Source organism: Gekko japonicus, unplaced genomic scaffold (genome assembly GCF_001447785.1).
Source record: "Gekko japonicus isolate JY-2015 unplaced genomic scaffold, Gekko_japonicus_V1.1 scaffold2130, whole genome shotgun sequence".
NCBI classification, from domain to species: Eukaryota; Metazoa; Chordata; class Lepidosauria; order Squamata; family Gekkonidae; genus Gekko; species Gekko japonicus.
Window position 1 is genome coordinate 290,695 of NW_015169238.1, and position 21,054 is coordinate 311,748.

General features: G+C 43.3%; 1 protein-coding gene across 2 annotated transcripts in view; it reads left to right on the top strand.

Moving 5' to 3' along the window:
* Positions 1-2,067, top strand: part of ZCCHC7 (zinc finger, CCHC domain containing 7) — a 227,055-nt gene extending 224,988 nt beyond the window's left edge. For both annotated transcript variants that reach the window (XM_015416453.1, XM_015416454.1), the window contains exon 9: positions 512-2,067. In XM_015416453.1, the coding sequence (XP_015271939.1) occupies positions 512-954 (443 nt within the window). In that variant the 3' untranslated portion in view covers positions 955-2,067. The remainder of the gene's footprint in view (positions 1-511) is intronic.
* The last annotated feature ends 18,987 nt before the right edge of the window (positions 2,068-21,054 follow it).

A 21,054-nucleotide genomic window follows, 5' to 3' on the forward strand; every position in this document is an offset into this window, starting at 1 on the left:
TGCACAGAAGCCATAGTGATGAAAACAGGGTTGCACTTACCTGTAACTGTTGTTCATCAAGTGGTATTCTGTGAAGGCACTCATCCTTCCCTCCTGCCCCGCTGTGAACTCTCTGGAAACTTAGTGTCTTAGTCTATGGCAATAGCATGGAGAGAACTGAGGGAGTAATGCCACTCCACTCCTCCTAGTGATGTGATCATTTTGGCAGGAAAGCTCCAGAAGGAGGAGGGAGCTCCTACCCTACTAGAAAGCTTTGGAATTTTTTTCCACAGCTGGCCTGCGCACTCACAGTCCCAATGTGTGCCTGCACAGAATACCACTCGATGAACAACAGTTACAGGCAAGTACAACCCTGATTTCATCATTGTTGCTTCTGTGCAGTCCCACAATGGGAGATTAGCAAGCTCACTGAGTGCAGCTTTGTTTAACAAAATTCCGACTTGTATATGCTGCCAGATTGTTATGCTCTAACTATGATCTTCTGAGTATCACCCAACGTTTGATTTTACAGAACTTCAGGAAGCTGGCCTTCTTCCCTTGGCATTGAAGAGACCACACATAGATGATGACCAGAAAGTGTATACCCATAGGAAAAAGGTGAAACTGTTAAAGGAACACAACAAGCATCACAGAAAGCTCAAGAAGAAGTACCAGGCAGACAAAGTCAAAGGAAGGAAGCACAAGAAAGATGTCCAAAGCAACTACAACACAGAGGAGAACTTTCCTAGAGGAGGTCACATGAAAGCTCTGAAGTGGCACAAAAAAAACAGTGCACATTGTGACCTTTCTGCAAATGGGGACAAACCAGAAATCACCAAAGCTTCCTTGGAGGCAGCAAAAAAACGGAAAAAAAAGAAAAAACAGAACTACACAGTCAGTACTCCCACCAGGGATGAAAGTTTATTTCTTATAAAACAGAGAAAAAAGAAATCAAAGCAGAAACCTGGTTACTGATCTGATTGCAGGAAGGGTAACTCAGAGAATTGGTAGGGTGTAGCTTCAGGTAAGGCTTTAGCCCTCCCACCCTCTCCCTGTTACAATGTGGAGCATCAGACAACATCAGACCATCTAAGTAGAGGCTGGGATACGAAAAAGCAGAGAAGCTCGCCTGTGCCAATCCTCAGAGGGCATCTTGGTCTGTGATAGTGACTAATGTGTAAATCAGTACTGATGTGTTTTATGCAATGCTGGTATTTGGATTAAAGGGAATTGGGGGTTGGGAAGGGGGGTATGGGTGGCAAAGTTGAAAGCAAAAGGAGAAATCAGGTCTCTTCTGTTTCATATAGCCTTTTTACAAACAAAGCATTGGGAGTGACTTCATTCTTCTTTCACTGTTTAAAAGCTAAATTTTATGAAATGCCTGGAAATCCATGATCTCTCATGGTTTCTTAAAAGAATTGGGGTGGGGGGTCAGATTGAGGCTACAGAGCTGGAGAAAGGGGGAGTTTAACTCCCCCCCCCCGACCATTTTTCTTGTTGCATCTCTCTCTCTCCAAACTCCCAGTTCCTCTGCCAGGGTAAACAGTGTTTACAATAAAGGTTCAGTGGAAATAGCTACTTGTGGCACTGTGACCCCCTGTCCAAGTTACCCCCTCTGACTACTTTTAGAAGCCCTCAGGAGATCCCCTGTAGCTCTCTTGACATCTCTGCCTAATCCCTCATGGAATGTATGAAACAGACTTTTTTTAAGGGGGGGGACAATGCAAGAAGGTTCTCCTTTTCATCCTGATTTCTTTTCCTGCCAGGGTCTGTCATGATGTTCCTGTCTCATGTTGATGGCATCCTTCTGTCTTAGAATAGGTTTCAGTGTCTTCAGTATGTCATAGTCACTTCTCCACAAGTTTTAGTAGCATGCCTGGTGGGAAAGCAGGTTTCCCCCCCTATTTCTTTCTTTCTTTTTTTTTAGAAGAAAGACTACAATCCTGAAACCTCCCCCATTGATTTAATGGGACTTTCAAGTAGGTGGTTTTCAGAATTTTGTCTCCCAGCTTACTTAACTAGCCAACTAGCATGGCAATTAAGTTATTAAAAATTTAACTGTGGATATAAATATTCAGTTAAATCTCTGTACAAGTAGATGTCAAGTTTTTAAAGAATGTAATCATGCAAAAACTCATCTGTTCTCGGAAATAAATTGTTTTATAATTCTGTTTCTTTAAAACTGCATTTCTGTCCATTTGAAGTAGTTAATTTTGTTTGCAGGAATAAATGCAATATTGACGGCGCAAAGTAACATTTAATGGCTTTCTTGTTGGTTAGCTGTAGCCCACTGGGCTGTTTTTACAGATTATCTTTTCTGATGGACATTAATCTCCATGTTATAAAAAAGTATTGTGAAGCTGTCCTGGGCAACTGCAGGTCACTACTAAAATCCTGTTGTCATGGATAAACCTCTTTTCTACGATCATAAAAATGGGATCTGTCCTTCAGTGCTTCTTAAAGTTAAGCACATCAGGATAATCTTGCTGAGTCAGATCATTGGTCTGTCTAGTTTGCCATTTTCCTGTCTGACTAGAAGCAACTCTCCTTAGGTCCTAAGCAGAGAGACATCTTTCCCCAATTCCTTCCACCTCAGCCTTAGTTCACAAAGACCTGAAGCGGTAGAGTGGACTGCACCACTGCAGGTGAATAATCACATTTGGGATGTTTCCCAATGGCATTATTCCCCAATGTAGCACCCATGGGCACCATGGTGCCCAGTGTTGTGTTTCCTGGCACCCACTTCTTTCTTCTCCAAAGCAAAGAGCCAGTCTTAGCTTCCCTCCACAGTGTTGGAGCAGCAGTTGTTTCTGAAGAGCTCAGGAGGCACCAACGTTGTGTCTGCAAAGAGCACCACTTTGGAAATTCTTGTTTCTATAGGAGACTTCTTGGCTTGGAATTTCCCAATGTTTTGTGACTGACTCCAGCCTCCAAGGCAGCCATTTTGTGACTGGCTGCCTCCTTATCTTGTCAAGTTGGTGGTGCTTGCTATCTGTTCTCAGAAGCCAAAAATGCCCACATGCTCAATATCAGTGGACAACCTGATCCTGTAGTAAAACTCCCTGCAAATGGAAAAAGAAGCAGAGTTGGATTTATACCCCTTCACTTGGAGTCTCAGAGCAGCTTACAATCTCCTTCCCTTTCTCCACAACATACACCCTGTGAGGTTGGTGGGGCTGAGAGCACTCTGAGAGAACTGACTGACCCAAGGTCACCCAGTTGGTTTCATGTGGAGGAGTGGGGAATCAACACCAGTTCTCCAGATTCGAGTCCACAGGTCTTAACCACTACACCAAACTAGCTATACCACAACAAGCAAAAATAGGGGGTGGAACCTGTATCTGGTTTTTTGTTTACATAGTGTTTTTATGTGAAGAAACATTCCAAGCTGGAACCCCCTGCTTGTAGTCTGAAGTGGATACAATCCATTCTAGAACCTCAGCACTCATACCACTTCATCGCCACCTCGTTCTTCTGCATGTGTGAACCAGGCCTGAGATCCTTCTTACTGGAGATGCCCTGAACTGAACTTGGGGCTTTCTGTCACAGAGTCATAACCCCATTTATAACTATGATTGTAGAATACACTATGGCAGCAATTAAGAGAAGTGAGGAGACTGAACAGGAACATAACATGAAATGACCCCTCTCCTCTAAAGGGGTGCAAGATTTAGAACTTTTTAATGACAGCTTTACAATAGAGTTTTACTAACACTGGGAGCTAATCAAAAGAGATGAATAGCAGAGATACCATAGCTGCAGGCAAGAATTACATTCAGACCAGAATCCAGATGGAAAAGGTGGATGATCATCTAGTAAAGCATTGCAATAATCTAAGCAGTCATGCAGTCAACATTGCAGTATGCAAACAGCGTTAAAACTGACTGATGAGACCCATGCACAAAAATTGATTTCCTGCAGTTCTGCTCAATGAAAAAGTCACAGTAAATACTCTTCAGGTATATTTTAGGCCAGCACAAGTTGCTACTGTCTGCTTTATCTCTTCAAAGCAAAGTGCTCTTCAGTATGTCAGCTTTTCCATGTGTTGTGGGTTGGTTTGTTTTTTTCCCTTTTCAAAGAACTGTCATTCTTCTCTCTGAAGATGCCTGGGGCTGAATAACATCCTCATCCCAGGAGGGGATGGTGTCTCAAGGTCGCAGTTGATATGCACTGGCAAAGTAGCATGAGGGAGTCTACACTGTGGGAATAAATAAAGGACTTCCACTCAACATAAAGAGGTGGGAAGAAGGTAGCAAAAATGGTCAGAATCTTATTTCTTCAGGAGTAGGAAGTGAGCCAGATGGGCAAGTGTAAGGAATGGGCAGGAATAAAGTGGGGACTCCATATGCCAACCAAAAGGTGATTTCTAAAGTCTGCTTGTCTTCTACGTGGATTAGAATATGGATTCTGAGCAAGTAAGTGAGAAACACCAAGGAGCTAGAATATTTGGAATAGTATTTGTGAAGCTGCTGTAGCAAATCTTCAAGTGAATTTGTGAAACAACTTACATACACCTCTTGTATATTCATATCCTAAGACAAATAATATAGGAATTCTCATAAAAACAAATGTTTGTATTGACAGAGGTTATTGTGTACCCAAAGATATGGAGTCTGAAAATACTTTCAAATGAGGCAGAATATTTGTTTTGAGTAGGTTCACCCCATCCTTTTTGCATACTGAATTACTCAAACCAGTACTATTCATTTATAAAGCTATGTGTTTTCCCCCCAATTTAAAACAAAAATTAAATTTTGAGCATAAGATACTAGAAAGTTTATCAATTTTCCTACATTCTAAATGAACCATCTAAAATTAATAATTTCTAATGTTCATTGTCGTGGCTTCACATGTTGTGAGCTATGGCAAACTCCCAAATGCAGGTAGCCTCTGTACAGAGCCTCATGGAGCCAGTGCCTCCGTTTGTTTATATAATGCATCGCTGTGGTGTTGTCCGTAGTCAATAAAACTCAATGACTGTGAAGAAGGTCTGCAAAAGAATGGAGAGCATGCTTTATGGCCCTGAGCTCTAAAGGGTTGATATGTGATGAGGTTTCCCACTGCGTCCAAGATCCTTGCGCGGTAGTTGCCCCACAATGGACATCTCACCCCAATAGGAACGCATCTGTAAATACCTGAATGGAATGAGGTTGTGTGCCAAGTGACATTTCCTTAACCAGTTGGGTAGTTGAGGACCACCAAGAAAGAGAATGGACCACTGTCCATGGGACTTTCAGTTTGGACCAGGGGGACTGTTGTGCAGGAGAATAGAGTCTAATAAACCAATTTTGCAGGGCGCATATGCAGCCTAGCATGAGGGGTGACAGCGGTAGTGGATGCCATATGACCCAGCAGTGTTTGTAGGTACCTGACAGAGACAGACCTCGTGTGGGACAGTCAGTTTACTAGACTCTGTAAGCGGACCGCCCTGTATCTAGGGAGGAAAGCCCAGCCTCGGGATGAGTCTAAGACCACCCCAATACTAAAGTCTTTGTAGGGGTCAATATAGATTTCTCCAGATTGATCAAAAGACCCAACAAATCCAACAGATTACATGCATACTGCAATTGTTCCAACAACAGTCCTGGAGAGTTGGCCACAAAGAGCCAATCATCCAGATATGGATAAACAATACAGCCCTTAAGTAGAAGGTGGGAGATCACCACCGAGAGTATCTTTGTGAAAACCCTTGGGGCTGAGGCGAGACCAAAAGGCAAGACCACGTATTCCAATAGGTTACCCATGTAAGTGAACCACAGATACTTCCTAGAACTAGGATGGATCGCGATATGGAAATATGCATTCCTTAAGTCTATTATATCAAACCAGTCTTCCCTATCCAACAAGGGTAACATTTCCTGCAAGGAAAGCATGCGGAACTTAGGGACTATCAGAAATTCATTCAGGTCCCGCAGATCCAATATTGGTCTCTTACCTCCCCCTTTTTTAATCAATGGCAAAATACCTGGAGTAGAAACCCCAAGGTGAACTCCTTCCAGTAATGTCTGAAACCGCCCCTTCTCGATTAGGGAAGACAGTTCCTTCGATAAAAACTGGGAACCAACAGACTCTATAGGGTAAGGCAGGTGACAGGGCGGTAAAGAACAAAATTCTAAACAATAACAATTTTTTATTAATGATAACACCCATGAACTCTGTGTAATCATACACCAGGCATCATAAAAATAGGACAACCTGTCCCGAAATAGTGGTCTGCCTGCTAGTCAGGGGGCAAAATGTTGATCCCCAAGATAAGAACCGAAGTTCTTTTGTCTAGCCCTATTCTGCCAGTGTGGCTGTGGCTGCTGATGGTAGGGTTGCCGCACCGCAGTGGGCATTTGAGGATACTGCTGGTAAGCGGGCCTATAACCCTGGTAATGGGGGAACCTGGAAAAACCAATTCGATTACCCGTTTTGGGCCAATACCTTTGTTTAGATGGTTGTTGGGAAGTAGAAGCAGAGATGCCCAATGTCTTGGCCTGTAACTTGTACTTCCTCAATTTCTCCAGAACATCATCGGTCTGGTTGCTAAATAACTCATAGCCCTCAAAGGGGAGATCCTCCAATTTTGCCCTCATGTCAGGGGGTAAAGTGGAAGCCCTGAGCCAAGAGTGGCGTCTCAGGACAAGGGCAGATGCCATTGCTCTACCATGACAGTCTGCATTATGGCGGGAAGCATTTAATTGTTGTTTACCCAATGCCTTCCCCTCAGTAACCAAGGCCATGGCTAAAGGACACTTGTCCTCAGGTAGGAAGTCAAGGAACTAGGGAGTCGCGTCAAAGAAGACCTGGAACGGCTTGGTCGTGGTATTCCCATTCACACTGCAGCAAATGAAGCAGGAGGATACCGTGGAGGAAGCGCAAGGGAGTGTTCGCACTGTTGGCCCGCCCCTGGCGAACTGTTAGCGGCTGTTTCTGCACTCCGCTACATTTGCCTATGCGCATGGGTGCCTGCCGCGGAAATAGCCAGCGCCTATTATTAATGACTGCGGGTTGTTCCTGCCTTACAGCGCTTGTGTTCACATATCAGGGAACCGGAATCAACCCGCTCTCCACACGGTTTGCTACCACTTCCACCAGGTACTTTTAAAACTTGGGAGGGAAGCGGTACAAGACGGCTTGAGTACGGCTGGGGGACGCCGGACAGCTGTGCCTGTGTGAACCCGCCCCTTTAATCCGCTAGTGAAATGCTCCTGAAACGTTTGGCTGTCGGGCCAAACTGCCAGTCTGAACGCGGCCTTTGTGGCTAAGTGGCTAAATATTCCAGCTTGAGAGCCTTAGCCATTCGAATCAGGAGCTCAGCATAAGGCTTGTTGTCCTCTGTAGTTGTTGTCCTCTGTAGTAGTGGGAGGGGGAGCCAGCACTCAAGGGAGTCTAGAAAATTCTTTGAGAAGCTTGCTAATTCCTCTCCGTTGGCTGGCCTGCACTTGTGCGGTCCCATGTGGGCCTGCACAGAAGACTACTCGATGAACAGCAGTTAAAGGTAAGTGCAACCCTGTTTTCATTATATCTTACAGCACTTTTCCGTCCCACAAGCATGTCTCTTTCTGGTAACCTAAATGTTCTCCAGATTATCAGGAAGGGAAAGCAGATTGTCAGGAGAAACTTTACCTCTCCTGGTTTCCTGGACCAATAGTTTACTTAAAAAAAATAATAATACCTACAGAGTATTTTTGTACTCAACATTATAAAGACTGGGGTTTAAAAAAAAAAAAAGCCCCAAATGTCAAATTGGTATATTTCTTAAGTTGCTTTGTACCCAAGTGCACTTTCTTCATGAAAAGAAAATGAAGTGTTAAATGGCTGTACTTTGGAGATATAGACACAATATGGATTTTAAAAATCCATACCATGGCACGCAAGGTTTCCTTTAGGGATTCCACCAGGAATTCCACAATTCATATGATAGAGAGTTATCTGATATGGAGGTAAAACATTTCAGCATGGTCAGAACTGTACACGGTCCATGCTAACATAACCAGAATCAAAGTTATGTATTGAGATAACCCAAATAAATGCTGTATTCTGCTACCAATTGGAAGGCTACTCTGAAACTGCCTAATGATTGGGGAAGCCAGAGACGTGAACTACCAGTAAAACAGCACTTCTGCTGTCTTAATCCATTTCATAGCTAATTTCTTTTAAGAAGATGGCTTCAGTCATTTGCAAATTCTGCTGTTTAATATTGTTTGACTATGTTTTAGTTATGTTAAAATATTAATAATTTAAACACTTTTAAATATGTATTGGTAAATATTAGGTATTACTTAAACTGTTTTAAATGGTTTGGGACACACACACACTTTTTTTTTTTTAATCCCCGGAGGGATATTTTTATTTTTGCAATACACTACAAACTACAAAGAAAATATGGAGGAAGGGGACTACATCTAGGGACAAAGAAAAGGTAACCACACTATACTAAAACCCCAAGAGGAGGAGATCTTATCCCTGTTAGTGAAAGTAATATAAGTGTTAATAAAACAATATACTTGTAGAGTTCTTGTTTGTCACAGCTTCAATGTTAACGTTATTTTGTTAGTTGTTATGAGAGAGCTTTCTGATCATCTTCTTATTCGCTTCAAAAGGCAATTTTCAGAGTCCTTCTGCCTTTACTTTGGTTTTCTGTCTCTAAAATCATATACCACTCTGGCTGCCTCTGCACCGGTTTCCACAGCAGAGTCCTCCTCCATTCCAGAGTCACTTGATTTCATTTCTTCCTCTGTGGAATCTTCCTCCATTCCCAGCTGGTGTCGCAAAAATTCCTTGGCTTTAAAGGTGGAATCAATCTTTTCTCTTTTATCGTTGATCTTGAAGATGGGCCCCTCAGGGATCACACACCTATACGAAATTCCATTAGTTTGAAGAAAAGAAATTAAGTCCTTATAGTTTTTCCTCTTTTGATGAATTTCAAATGGAATGTCTTTTAAAGTTTTAATGATTAAATTTCCCATTTTCAGTGGAGTTGCTGATGTCGCCTTTAAAATAGCATCTCTGGTCTGTCTTCTTGAGAATCTGACCATAATTTCTCCAGGGAGGATATTTTTTTTAATGCAATTGGAGTAAGCCCTATAAGCTGTCTCCATCTCTTTTACCAGTTCATCCACTGTTAAGCCTATTGCTGGAGCGATGATCTCGCTAAGTATCTTCCTCAGATCCTCCTTCTCTACCTCAGGAACTCCCTGGAATCTGAGAATCATGTTGGCTTTTTCCATCTGCAGCTGTAACAAATGGTTTTCTTGTAGATTTTGCTTTGTTTCCACTTCTCCCATCCTTTTCTTCATTTTCTTGCTTGTGGTGTCCAACTCCTTAATTTTCCCAGTTGCCTGCTCCACCTTCTCCGTTTCTTTCCATTGGAGCTGCTGAGATGCAAAGTTTTTATTCATTACAGTCAGTTGCTGGTTAATACCGTCGAGTTGCTCCATCACTGGCTTAAGCATATCCGCTAGCATTTTCATGACATCTGCTCCCTCTTCCGGTTTTGGGCTCTGGCTGCCAGGCGGTTTCGTTTTCAGCTTTCTTTGCACAGCCACCATTTTTTACAGTTTGTTTACAGTTTCTGACGCTTCCCTCCGACTCTAAAGATCGCTCCCACGCTGTCAGCAATCAAGTAAGCCTCTCAAAACACACTCGCTGTTTTTCCTCCCCCTTCCCCCTTCGTCTCACTTATCAGTCTTTTCGCATAAGAGGTGTCCCTCTTTGCGATCCGCTTTCCCACGGGGGGGGGTGTAATTTGCTTTTTATAGTCATCCGCTTAGTTTGAACTCACGTTCATTGTCGGTCAGTTTCTCTGACCTCGCTTGCTTCAACACTGTTCCACTCAATCTCCAGCGCTTGTCCCGGTCAAACCAGCTTGTGCCCGAAGGCCACGCAGCGGCTGGACTGTCAGGGTGGAGGGGAGCCTCAATTCTCCAGCTTTGCGCCATCGAAGAGGCGACCCCTCAAAAGCCCTCTGGCCTGGAGCCTATCTCAAAGGCTCCGTGGGGGCGCTACTTGAGGTAGCGCCCCTCCAACCCGCTGGTGTGCGGATCGTTCCCCCACAGTCCTGGGAGAACATCCGCCATCGCTGCTCCATAAACCGGAAGCCACACACACACCTTTATAAAAAGGGTCGGTGTTCTGTTTTAGCAGACTTTAAACAGTACATTGGCAGAATTTAAACAGTACATTGGCATGAATTTCAAATGAACAAATGCCAAAAAATTTAGATTCTTTTATTCAGATTTTTCTTCCACAATCCAAAAGCACACGGAACTGCATTATTATGTCTGTCTTAAAATATGGTGTCCATTAATTTGCTTGAAAAAATGAAATTCCATCCTAGCACAAAGCACTCCATTTTGATGTGAAGAGCAAAAGGAAAATATGGTTAATATAACAGTGCCTCAGAAGAGTGACAGAAAGCTGATGATACATTGATGAGAAAGAAAGGACAATTGAAAATGGGAGAGTGAATGAACATCACACAATGTGTGATAAAAATCCCTTCTTTATACTAAATTGCATGCAGTTTCTATTTTCTATAAATATAAAAGCCAGTGTGCTTTCCTGCCAAGAAATGAAACTCCAGACACAAATTCACAAATGGAGTAGATAGGGCAGTCCCAAATCTTTTTGGTTTTGTTTTTTTGAAAAATTACACACACAACTGATTTCATAATGTACAAAATAAAAATAAAAGGGCCCACATTCAAGTAAATTATAGTCTTACAACATTTATACTGCTAGCCCACCATTCCTTACAACATTTATACTGCTAGCCCACCATTCCTTTTTCTGTCAGTAGTTAGGTTTTCTAGATTTCTTATCATCTCGTATTAAAAGTATTTATTATCTTCTGCTGTTTTTGTACACAAATATGTTAGCAGTGTTACAGAAGAATATATAGTGAAGTCTCTACATTCATTTTGATCACTGAGATCCTTACGTTCAGGAGTTTTTCTTTTATGTTAATTATCTTGATGGTGTTTACCTGAATCTTCTCTCAAGATAATCCCTGGTTTTTCATACTGTCTTGTATTAAATTGTCCTGAATTTATTGTTATTCAGTTTTTATAGAAGCTCCAAATTGTATAGTATGAGAAAATACTGACATTTTTTCTCCATTCCATACAGAATGATATGAACCTGTGCTATACCTCCTCAGGCTCGGACTAGAAGTTAGAACTTGACTAACATTCCTGCAGTCATACTAGAGCTCCAGGGAACTGCCTTTTTAAAGAGCAATAGAGGCCCAGTTGTTCTGGGGACCAAAATTGGGCAACCAAAGTCTCCCAGGGCCATTTCAGCTTGGAAAAATGTATCAATGGGAAAGGCAGGAGCCCTTTCTCCCCCACACAACAACCCTGAGCAGAATCGGGCCCCTGTAGCTCTTTAAAAGTTAGTTCCCTGCAGTTCGTTTGTAACTCTGGGGAATGTGAGTAGTGTCCAGGGTCCCTGCACATGACTCATTAAAAGTTACAGTGTTTCATTTGAGCCTTTGTTGTGTGTTTTTCTAAACTAACATGTTCCAAATGATTTAGCCTCTCCTACAACCCCTAATTGTCACCCTTTATCAAATAGTACAGTGATTGGCCACAATATTGACAATTTCTCATATCTAGAGGAAATCCCAGGCTTGCAGAAAAATATTTAAAATTAAACTAGCAAAAGTGGGAAGAAATCCGGGGGGGGGGGGGGGGGGACACAGCACTGCCATACAGTCCTGGCAGTATGAAATAAAAGAGCAGGTGCCAGTCATACCTCAACAGTTGCAATTAGAATAAAAAATGAGAGAGAGAAGAGAACACTGGCTCGTCTCTCTTTTCCTCTTTACTTTTCTTCTGTGGGCTTCCTGGTGAAGAGTTTTCTTGCTTGGGAGGAAAAATGAGACTTTACTTGCCTTCTCTTGCTGAGTGGCCACCCAGGGACAGCTGGCCCCATTGCCAGGCAGTACCACTACTATCACTGCAGAGCAAAAGCAGCAGCATGATGAGTTTCAGCAATAAACAGGCAACTATGGTGTCTTCTTCCCCATGCCCAGGAAACACCACCTGAGCAGCAGCTGGGTCAGTTATTAACAAGCAATTATCTACCCCCAGGCAGCTGAGGTGAGCTAAGAATGGGAAACAGCAGCTCTATGTCACCCTCAGAATCATAAAGAAACTTCTGAGAGAAAGATTGGTATATTACCCCCTTTTGTGGCCTCCCGTCACTTTATGTGAACAAGCTGCTACTTAGAGAGCCAGTGTGGTGTAGTGGTTAAAGTGTCAGACTAGAAACTAGGAAATCCAGGTTTGAATCCCCCACTCATGCCATGGAAGCTTGCTGGGGGATCTTGGGCCAGTCAAACACTCTCAGCCTACCTCACAGGATTGTTGTGAGGGTAATACGGAGGGGAGGAGAACGATAGAAGCCACTTTGGGTCTCCAGGGGGGAGAAAGGTGGAATATAAATAAAGTAAATTATTAATAAAAATACTCAGCTTGACATCTTTTGATCCTTTGTGTGTTTATATTGATAGGAAACACAAACTAATTTAGAGATCGAATAGCTTCGGTTGCACAGCCACAAAAATGAGAGACAATTTTCCTTCTGTGGTTCCTCACTAGCCACCCTCTTATTCCTTCTAATGGCAAACTTGGTGGTTGGATTACCTACCACAAAGACAGTGAAAGGAGTCCTCAACAACCAAAGTTAGGATTTCTGCATACCTGGGAGATTTCCTGGATATACAAAAATTAGTAAGTGAATTTAAAAACAAGTTCTGATGAGGGCTGTGTTTTCCCTGAGGATACTGAAAGTTGTTAAAGGAAGCAGAAAGAGGGGGTGATGAGAAATTAGCCTGCTCATACCTTGTAGGGGAAATCTGAGTTTGGGGGCAGAGCAAATTTTGAATTGTTGATTCTAATCCCCATTTCATGACTCCCCATGTGCCCTAGCTTGTGTTATATATTTAGAATCGATTTCCCACTTCTCTGTTGTTCAGTTTCACTAGGTATACCCATTCAATCCTATCAAATGCTTTTTCTCTGTCAACATATAATTGATGTATACCCACTTGAACTGATATCTTCCACTAATAGTGAGTACCCATTCTAAGGTCTGCAGTTGGAAGAGGGGATTGAGGGAAATTGCCCCCCTTCTGCTGGTGTAAAATGGGGTGTAACTCTAGTCCATAAACTTTTTCTTCTGTTTTCCCATCTTGCTACAGTTATTCAAATTATATTTCTATTTCCTCTGACTTCTTCATGCTTTCCTTTAGTTTTCCCAATTTATTCTTTCTTAGAATTCCATCAATTTTGTAAAAAAAAACAAAACCAAAAAATTGCTCTGCCATTCATGATTATTCCCTGAGCATCCTGTTCTTCCTATTTTTCTTCTTCCTTTTGGGGCCATATTAAAGTAGGAACTAATTTTTCCAGTTGGGTATTGTTTATCCATATAATTCTATGGAGATTCCAGTTTTTCTGTTTTAAAGAAGTCAGACTGTTCCCAAAATAGGCTATTTTCTGGTCCAAACAATTGCCTCCAGATTTATTGATGTGTAAATCACAGTTTATGAACAATTACATATATTAATCTGCTACAATTCATTTTTTAGGGAAATCAATCTATAGCATCAGTTTATTCATGAACAGGTTAATAAGTAGTTCCATAATGATTTGTAAATAATGAAATAAATCATCAGTAGTATACTGGGCCCCTAACTTGGGTAGCCCAGGCAGCATGATTTCATCAGATCTCAGAACCTAACCAGGGTTGGCCCTGGCTAGTATTTGGGTGGGAGACCTCCAAGAAATACCAGGGTCATGACAAAGAGCCAGGCAATGGCAAACCACCTCAGAATGTCTCTTGCCTTGAAACCCCTATGGAGTTGCCGTAAGTCAGCTGTGATTTGATGGCACTTTCCACCACCAGTATACCATACTGCTAACTAGCAGTATACATGCATTATGTGCTGTCAAGTCACAACCACCCTATGGTGATCCCACCAACAGATCAAGGGAAATGAGAAGGAGAGGTGGTTTGCCATTACCTTCCTCCGCAAAGCCCTCCTTAGTGGTCTCCCTAGTACCATCCATGCTTAGCTTCTGAGATCCAATCAGATCGGCCAGCACAGTGCCATCTTCCCTCCCAATTGGCAGTATAAATCAGTTTAATTCATTAATTATTTATTATTGAACTCACTGCCAATGGATATTAAAGGGAGTTGGACGCATTTATAGAGGATAGGTCTGTTGCTGGCTGCTAGGCATGACAGCTGATGGGATCTCCAGGTTCAGAGGCAGAATGCCTCTGATTGTCAAGTGCCTGGAAACAGCCAGCAGGGGCATCTCACTGGCCACAGTTGGAAACAGGATACTGCTCTAGATGGACACTTGGTCTGATCCAGTCTGGCTCCCCTTCTGCTCTAATGTTCATTTGGTGTGATTGCCAAGGTGTTTGCCGTCACCCCCTACACACTTGTTCTTAAGCACACCCCTTTGTTTTATCCCATATAACTGAATGACTGCCATTTACTCATCAAATTTTGCACATAGGAACAACATTGCAATAAGAGAAAAGTGTATTTACTTGTCCTAACAGTGAATGGCCTGACATTCATTAACACAGAATATTTAGGGTGGTTAATGTGTCTCCAGTGCTGCAACTATCCAAAGCCAGTAAAGAATATATACAATGAAGCTAACACTAATCCCACATGCAAAAAGGGGATAGTCTAATTGGCCAAAGTCTCTCTGAATACCCAGGCCCGTAGCTACAGTGGGGCATCTTGAGGCCCGGCCCCCTGACTTCCTACCAAGCCCCCCCCCACTTCCCATCCAGTCCAGTCCAGCCCCCCCCCCCAAAAAAAAACTTCCAATTTTTTATTTGTGGTGCTCCCTTGGGGGAGTTGTGGGGGTGTCCGTGGGGGTGCCCCCGACTTATTTAAAGGCCCCCCAAATTAAAAAATCCTGGCTATGGGCCTGTGTATACCCTTTCCTATGCAGACAGCTAGCTGGTAACCTTAAATAAGCAAATAAATTTTCATCCATATTTCATATGAGTGACTAGAATCCTCCACTGTCTCCTTCATGGATGTTGACAAGTGTCATTTGAAATGTTGGTTTTCAACTGGAGTTTGGTTGCAGGGGGCATGTAACTGTAGACATGTTTACTCCTCTACTAGCCAGCTTGTTCCAGATTTCCACATGCCTGGTCAACCCAAGTAGGAGCCAGGAAAATTTCAAACCAGAATGAACATAATGTGTCATCTTGCTTGGTGGGGGAGCATTTATGGTATATTGTTTCCTCATACTCAGAGAGCAGAAGTGAGAATGGAGAAAGATGTGTCCTTTCCGATCTCCATGGCATAAGAAAACCATAAAGGATGAAAACCAAATCTTCATGGCTATTTCTTGTTTATAGATTAAGTAGGGGTGAGCTGGTTTACAGCCAAGTTGGTGAATGGCATCATATTATTCAGGATGGTAAAAACCAAAGCAGATTGTGAAGTGCTTCAGAGAGATCTTTCTAATTTGATGAATGGGCAACAATGTAGCAAATAAAATTAAGTGTAATGTGATGTATATTGGAGCAAAAGAAATCCTAACAAAGGCTGCGGTCACACGGAATGGTAACCACACAGGTGAGACGGAAGACAGGCGGAGTTTCCGGGCGCGATCTCACCAGCACATCCGGGAAGCGTAGCACTCCCGTGGCTCAACCGAGGCTTCCTGCTAAAAAAAACTGCGTGGCAAAAAACTAGTACCTCAGAGGTACTAGTTTCCGGAAACTGCGGGGCAAGGGCGGGCGTCTGATCGCGTTTCCGGTGGCATCCGGCGCCCGCCCATGTCCCCTTGCAAATAAAGGGTTTTTTTCCCAAGTCTCTGTGGATGCACACACGCACCCAACGGAGCATGCGCATTTGTCGTGTACAGGAAAAAAGACAACCGGTTTGCCGTGCTGCACGCTTCTTCGTTGCGTGCCGGCTTGTCCTGTGATCAGCACCTCTCCCTTCCCACGGTACCTCCACAGGACCTCCACGGGAGGTCTGATTGAGTAACCGCGCGATAGTTTGCCCCGGGGCAAACAGCCACACTCCCCCCCCCCCCGCAGTTTCCTGCCCGTGTGACCGGGGCCCAATATATGCTGATTGGGTCTCAACTTGGAGAGACTGAGAGAGAAAGAGATCTTGGAACTGTAGAGGAAAGCTTGAAAAAGTTAACTCAATGTGTGGCAATGATGAAAAAGGCAAAGTCCATGCTGGGGAATATTAGGAAAGGGACTGAAAATAAATTGGCCCTGTATTAGGGCTGCCAAATCCCCCCCGGGGGGTGGATTTCCCCCCGCTTTGGAGGCCCGATTTCCACCGCCACGGAATCGAGTCCCAGGGGAAACCCCACCCCAGCGTGCACGTCAGCCGGATGTGACGTGATAACGCCGGGCATGCTGGGGGCGGGGCCACAGCCATTTGAGGGGAAAACATAGAGTTTTCCCTTCAAATGGCTGTGGCCCTGCCCCCAACGTGCTCGGCGTCTTCACATCACATCCGGCTGACGTGCATGCAGGACACCGAACGGGAGCCCCCCGCCGCGAGGTAAAAACGATTTGGCAACCCTACCCTGTATAGATCTATGCTGCAGCCTTATTTGTAATACTCACAGTTCAGGTTCCCACTTCTCCAAAAAGATATTGCAGAGCTGGACCAACTTCAGAAGATCACAACCAAGATGATTTTGGGGTGGGCTATGAAGAGACTGAAGTGTCTGGGGCTTTTCAGTTTAGAAAAAAGCCAGCTAAGGGGAGGTTTTTTGATTGAGTTTGATATAATTATGCATGGGGTAGAGAAAGTGGATAAAATTTATTCAGCCTCTCCCATAACACTGGGACTTGGGGGCAGATAGTTTCAGGAAGGAAAAATATACTTCTTCGTTTAACAAGTAGTTGAATTGTGGGGTTCACTGCCACAGGATATAGTGATGGCCATGAGCATTGATAGCTTTAAGAAGGAATTGGCCAGATTCATGGAATATATGACCATTAATGGCTACTAGGTCGTGCTTACTAAAGGGTACTTCTGTATTCAGAGGCAGTAAACCTCTGAATGCCTGTGGTAGGAGGCAGCATCAGGGAGAGGCCTCGCCTCCTACACCTTGTTTGTTGCCCCTGCAGTGCAACAGGTTAGCCATAGCCACCATTTGAAACAGGATGCTGGTTGAGATGGGCCACCGGTCTGTTCCAGCAGGGCTCTCTCTAGTAGAGATATGATGAGTGCAGGATGAGATAACTGGAGAACAGCTACATTTTAATATACATTACCAGTATCTGATATTTTTCTGCAGTTTTGAGCTAGCATTCAGCTATTGGCAGTCCTGCACAGAGCATCACTCTCCCAAAATTATGGATGTATTTTCCTACACATGGTAACACCCCACTGATGTTTGTACCAGACCACAAATAGTTCAAAAATGACAAATGGAGGCTCCAAAAGTTCTGTTTGTCCATCTCATGTTCAGAACTCCAGGGCCCAAAAGAGGTTTCTGGGATGGAGGCCTTCACCCATTGAATGCAGGCTCTTTGAAATTATTTTCCAGCTATGTCAATTAACAAGGAAAATTTATGTGGGTTGTTAGAAGCTGTTTCGATGTGCAGCCTCAGCAAGGATACTGCCCCCCCTCAAAAAAAAGCATTGTTAATTAGGGCTCCTAACACCTTGAGGACCAATCTGCAATAATTCGACGGTCTAATCGTCCCAGAAATGTGGTGATGCTCACCTAAAAATACATTTTATCCTGTTCGTTAGGGCTTAGGCAGATTCTAAGCTTCAGGAACCAAACTGTATGGCAAATTCAGCACTTGCTGAGCCGCCTAAATCTTAAAAGGTTCTTTTGAACTCCAGCTGGATTTTCTATGCACTGTGGGTTTTTCATTTTGCCTTTTAATTTTTACTTTAATGACTTACTTTTTAACAAAAGAATAAAGTCACAACCAGGCTTGAAAATAATAATAAATGTGTGGACCCTAAGAGAAAAAAAATTAAATTGACTTATGGAAAACTCTTTAATTAAGAACTTTGGAAAATTCCATTCAAAATGGCTGCAGAATACGTGTGTTCAAGGCATGACTTGCTTCTGTTGCTCTGCCCAGATTTGTGGCGTACAATCTCGAAGATGGAATCTGCATAGAAATCTTTGTTGGTGACAGCAGAGAATAGGAAAGACAGACCAAAAAGAGGACTTTGAAGAACATCTAACTGTAGAATTCACTCCCCCAAGATGGGGTGAGGACACTTGCTTTCATAACTTTACAGAATTTTTTAAAAATGCATGAATGATAGGTTTGTCATTGGCTGTTCATATAAAATAAAGTGTGATAGTTAAATAGGACCTCCATGTGCAGAGGCAGTATACCTTGAGACAAGCATGGGTAGTAGAGTTGCCAGCTCTGGGTTGGGAAATACCTGGATATTTGAACGGTGGAGCCAGGGGTGGACAGGATTTGGGGCAGGGAGGGACATCAGCAGGGTATAATACCATAGAGTCCACCCTCCAAAGCAGCCATTTTATCCAGGGAAACTGATCTTGACTGTCTGGAGATCAGGTATAATAGTGGGAGATCCCCAGGTGCCACCTGGAGGTTGGCAACCCTAATGGGTAGACTACTTTGTGCCTAAGCTTCTCAGAAGAATTTGGCTGGGCATCCCGCTTGATAGGCCAGGGGTCTTGATCCTATCAGGTTGCTCTTCTAAGTTATGGGGAAAACTTAGATCATTATGTGACTCGGGTCCACTCAAGTAGGTATCTGTGGACCTCAGCCTGTGCTTCCAAATTTTACCTCATATAGCATAGGGTTGTAAGCATGTGATCATTTTCTCTTGAAAAAAAGGTTGGCTTTTGATGCTGTATTCTTCAGTCTACTTGAATGTCAGCAATGGAGCTGTGAAAATAAGTATCCTTGTATATTTTTGTAGTGTTATATGTAACGGCTTCACATTAACATAATTTTTTTTAAAAAAATCTAATATGGTTTGTGAACCAAGGAGTAAGGAAACACCCAAAATATTATTGATTTATCTTGATTCTGGTTCAAAACTCAGTCACCAAACATGGAACATCCACTTGAGGAGGAGGAGGAGATTGGATTTATACCCCACCCTTCACTTGGAGTCTCAGAGCGGCTCACAAACTCCTTTCCCTTCCCCTCCCCACAACAGGCATCCTGTGAGGTAGGCGGGGCTGAGAGAACTCTGACACAAACTGCTCTTTTTCAAGGACAGCTGTGCCACAGCTTGTGACTGACCCAAGGTCACATCAGCAGGTACAAGTGGAGGAGTGGGGAATCAAACCCGGTTCTCCCAGATTAGAGTCCGCACACTTAACCACTACACCAAACTTGATACAACTAGTGTTAAGAAATTTGTGGAGCAATTGGCATCTCAAGTAATGATTTAGTGAGGAAGTATTTTTTCATCTCCTGGTATTTCCCAAGACAGACCTGGCAACCCTATGCCCTTCTCTCACCCCTGCCTTCAGTTGGACAGGACCAGGTCCTCTTCCCCCTTTCCTCACCCCTCCATTGAAGGGGGCAAGCCAGGGGGCAGGGCCCTTTCCTGGCCTATTTTTGTCTCTCAGTCCACCCCGAATACCATCAGAAAAGAGTAACCAGAGATGAATGAATCAAAGACAGATGGTAGAGAAAATGTGGTAAGTATCTTTTCATCTGGAATGTCCACTCCAACCCTGAAGTGTCTCTCCCTTGTGTGGTTTCAATTTTAAAAAACCCATGACCTTAAATGTGTTGCTAGGTTTCCCTCTTTCACATCTAGTCAAAGTACTTGCAAACAGTTGCAGGAGAAAGCCCTACCGTACTCTGTGGCAGCCCATAGTTGAGCTTTTTGCATTGCAAAAAAATAATAAATTGATTAGCACCTCAGTTCATTATCAAAGTAAATTTAATTTTTACATGTAGAGGGAAGCTGGCCGTGTTTCAAAAAAGGAAAATGTTGTTTGTATAGCCTGAAAGAATTAATTTGTGACAAATGTAAAGAAAATTGATAGACTTTAACCTGGAGTATGTTTGTGTGTGTCTAATTGTCCTTTGTAAAAAGTATCTGCTCTGAGCAGATGTAAATCTTTACTGAAAAGATTTTACATTTATGCAAACAATGGTGCATTAAAAAAAAAACACTATTGCAGCCAGATCCTGTGTGTGTTTCCTTGAAAATAAGCTCCACTGTAGTCATTGATTCATATTCCCTCAAGTACGCACAGGACTGTGCCCTCTTTAATTTTTCAAAATATAAGCTAGTTTGACAAGGAAGGGAATAGTCGAGCAGTGATATCCAAGTGGTCAACACATACACAGTCAGATAAAATGCAGACCAGTCCAAGGATGACAGTTGGTAACAGATCACTTTCACTAAGATGGCTAGAAACCTCTAAGATGGGTTTATATTTTCTATGGTAGTTGTGTTTACTGCAGTTATCCACTGGTCATAAATACACAAAGCCTGAAGGGAAGGTGTGTGCCTTCGCGGAGCTGGAGACACACTGGGTGGGATCCTACCAGTTTTTGTACTAGAAAAGAGAGACTACTCCTTTGGAGTCCTAAAAGGCTATCCCAGGGACTGTGAGACAGCAGACAGAGAATCACATGAGAGTGCATAGAAAGGTGGTAGGATCCAACTTTATGTGGACACATGCAAGAGTATCAGTAGTCTGTGGTTTTGTGTGGCATGTTTGGGGATGCACATCTCCCTTCTACACGTTGTGCTTTAGTACAGCAAATACCGTTGGTCCTGATTCGTGTTTGGATGGGAGACTACCAAGGAATAACAGGGTTGTTGCTCAAAGGAAGGCAATGGCAAACCACCTCTGCTAGTTTCTTATCTTGAAAACTCTAGAGGGTTGCTATAAGTCAGCGGTGAATTGATGGTACTTTACACACACACACACAGGGGTCATTTGGGGGGGACGCGGGGGGACGCCATCCCCCCGGGTGAGGTGCGGGAGGGCGGGGCCTGGAGCTCCCTGCTGGTGCCCGCTGGAGGTCGCCGCCGGCTGTGGGGAGGACACACTTCCGGTGATGTCAGGGGGTGTGGCATATGCTAAT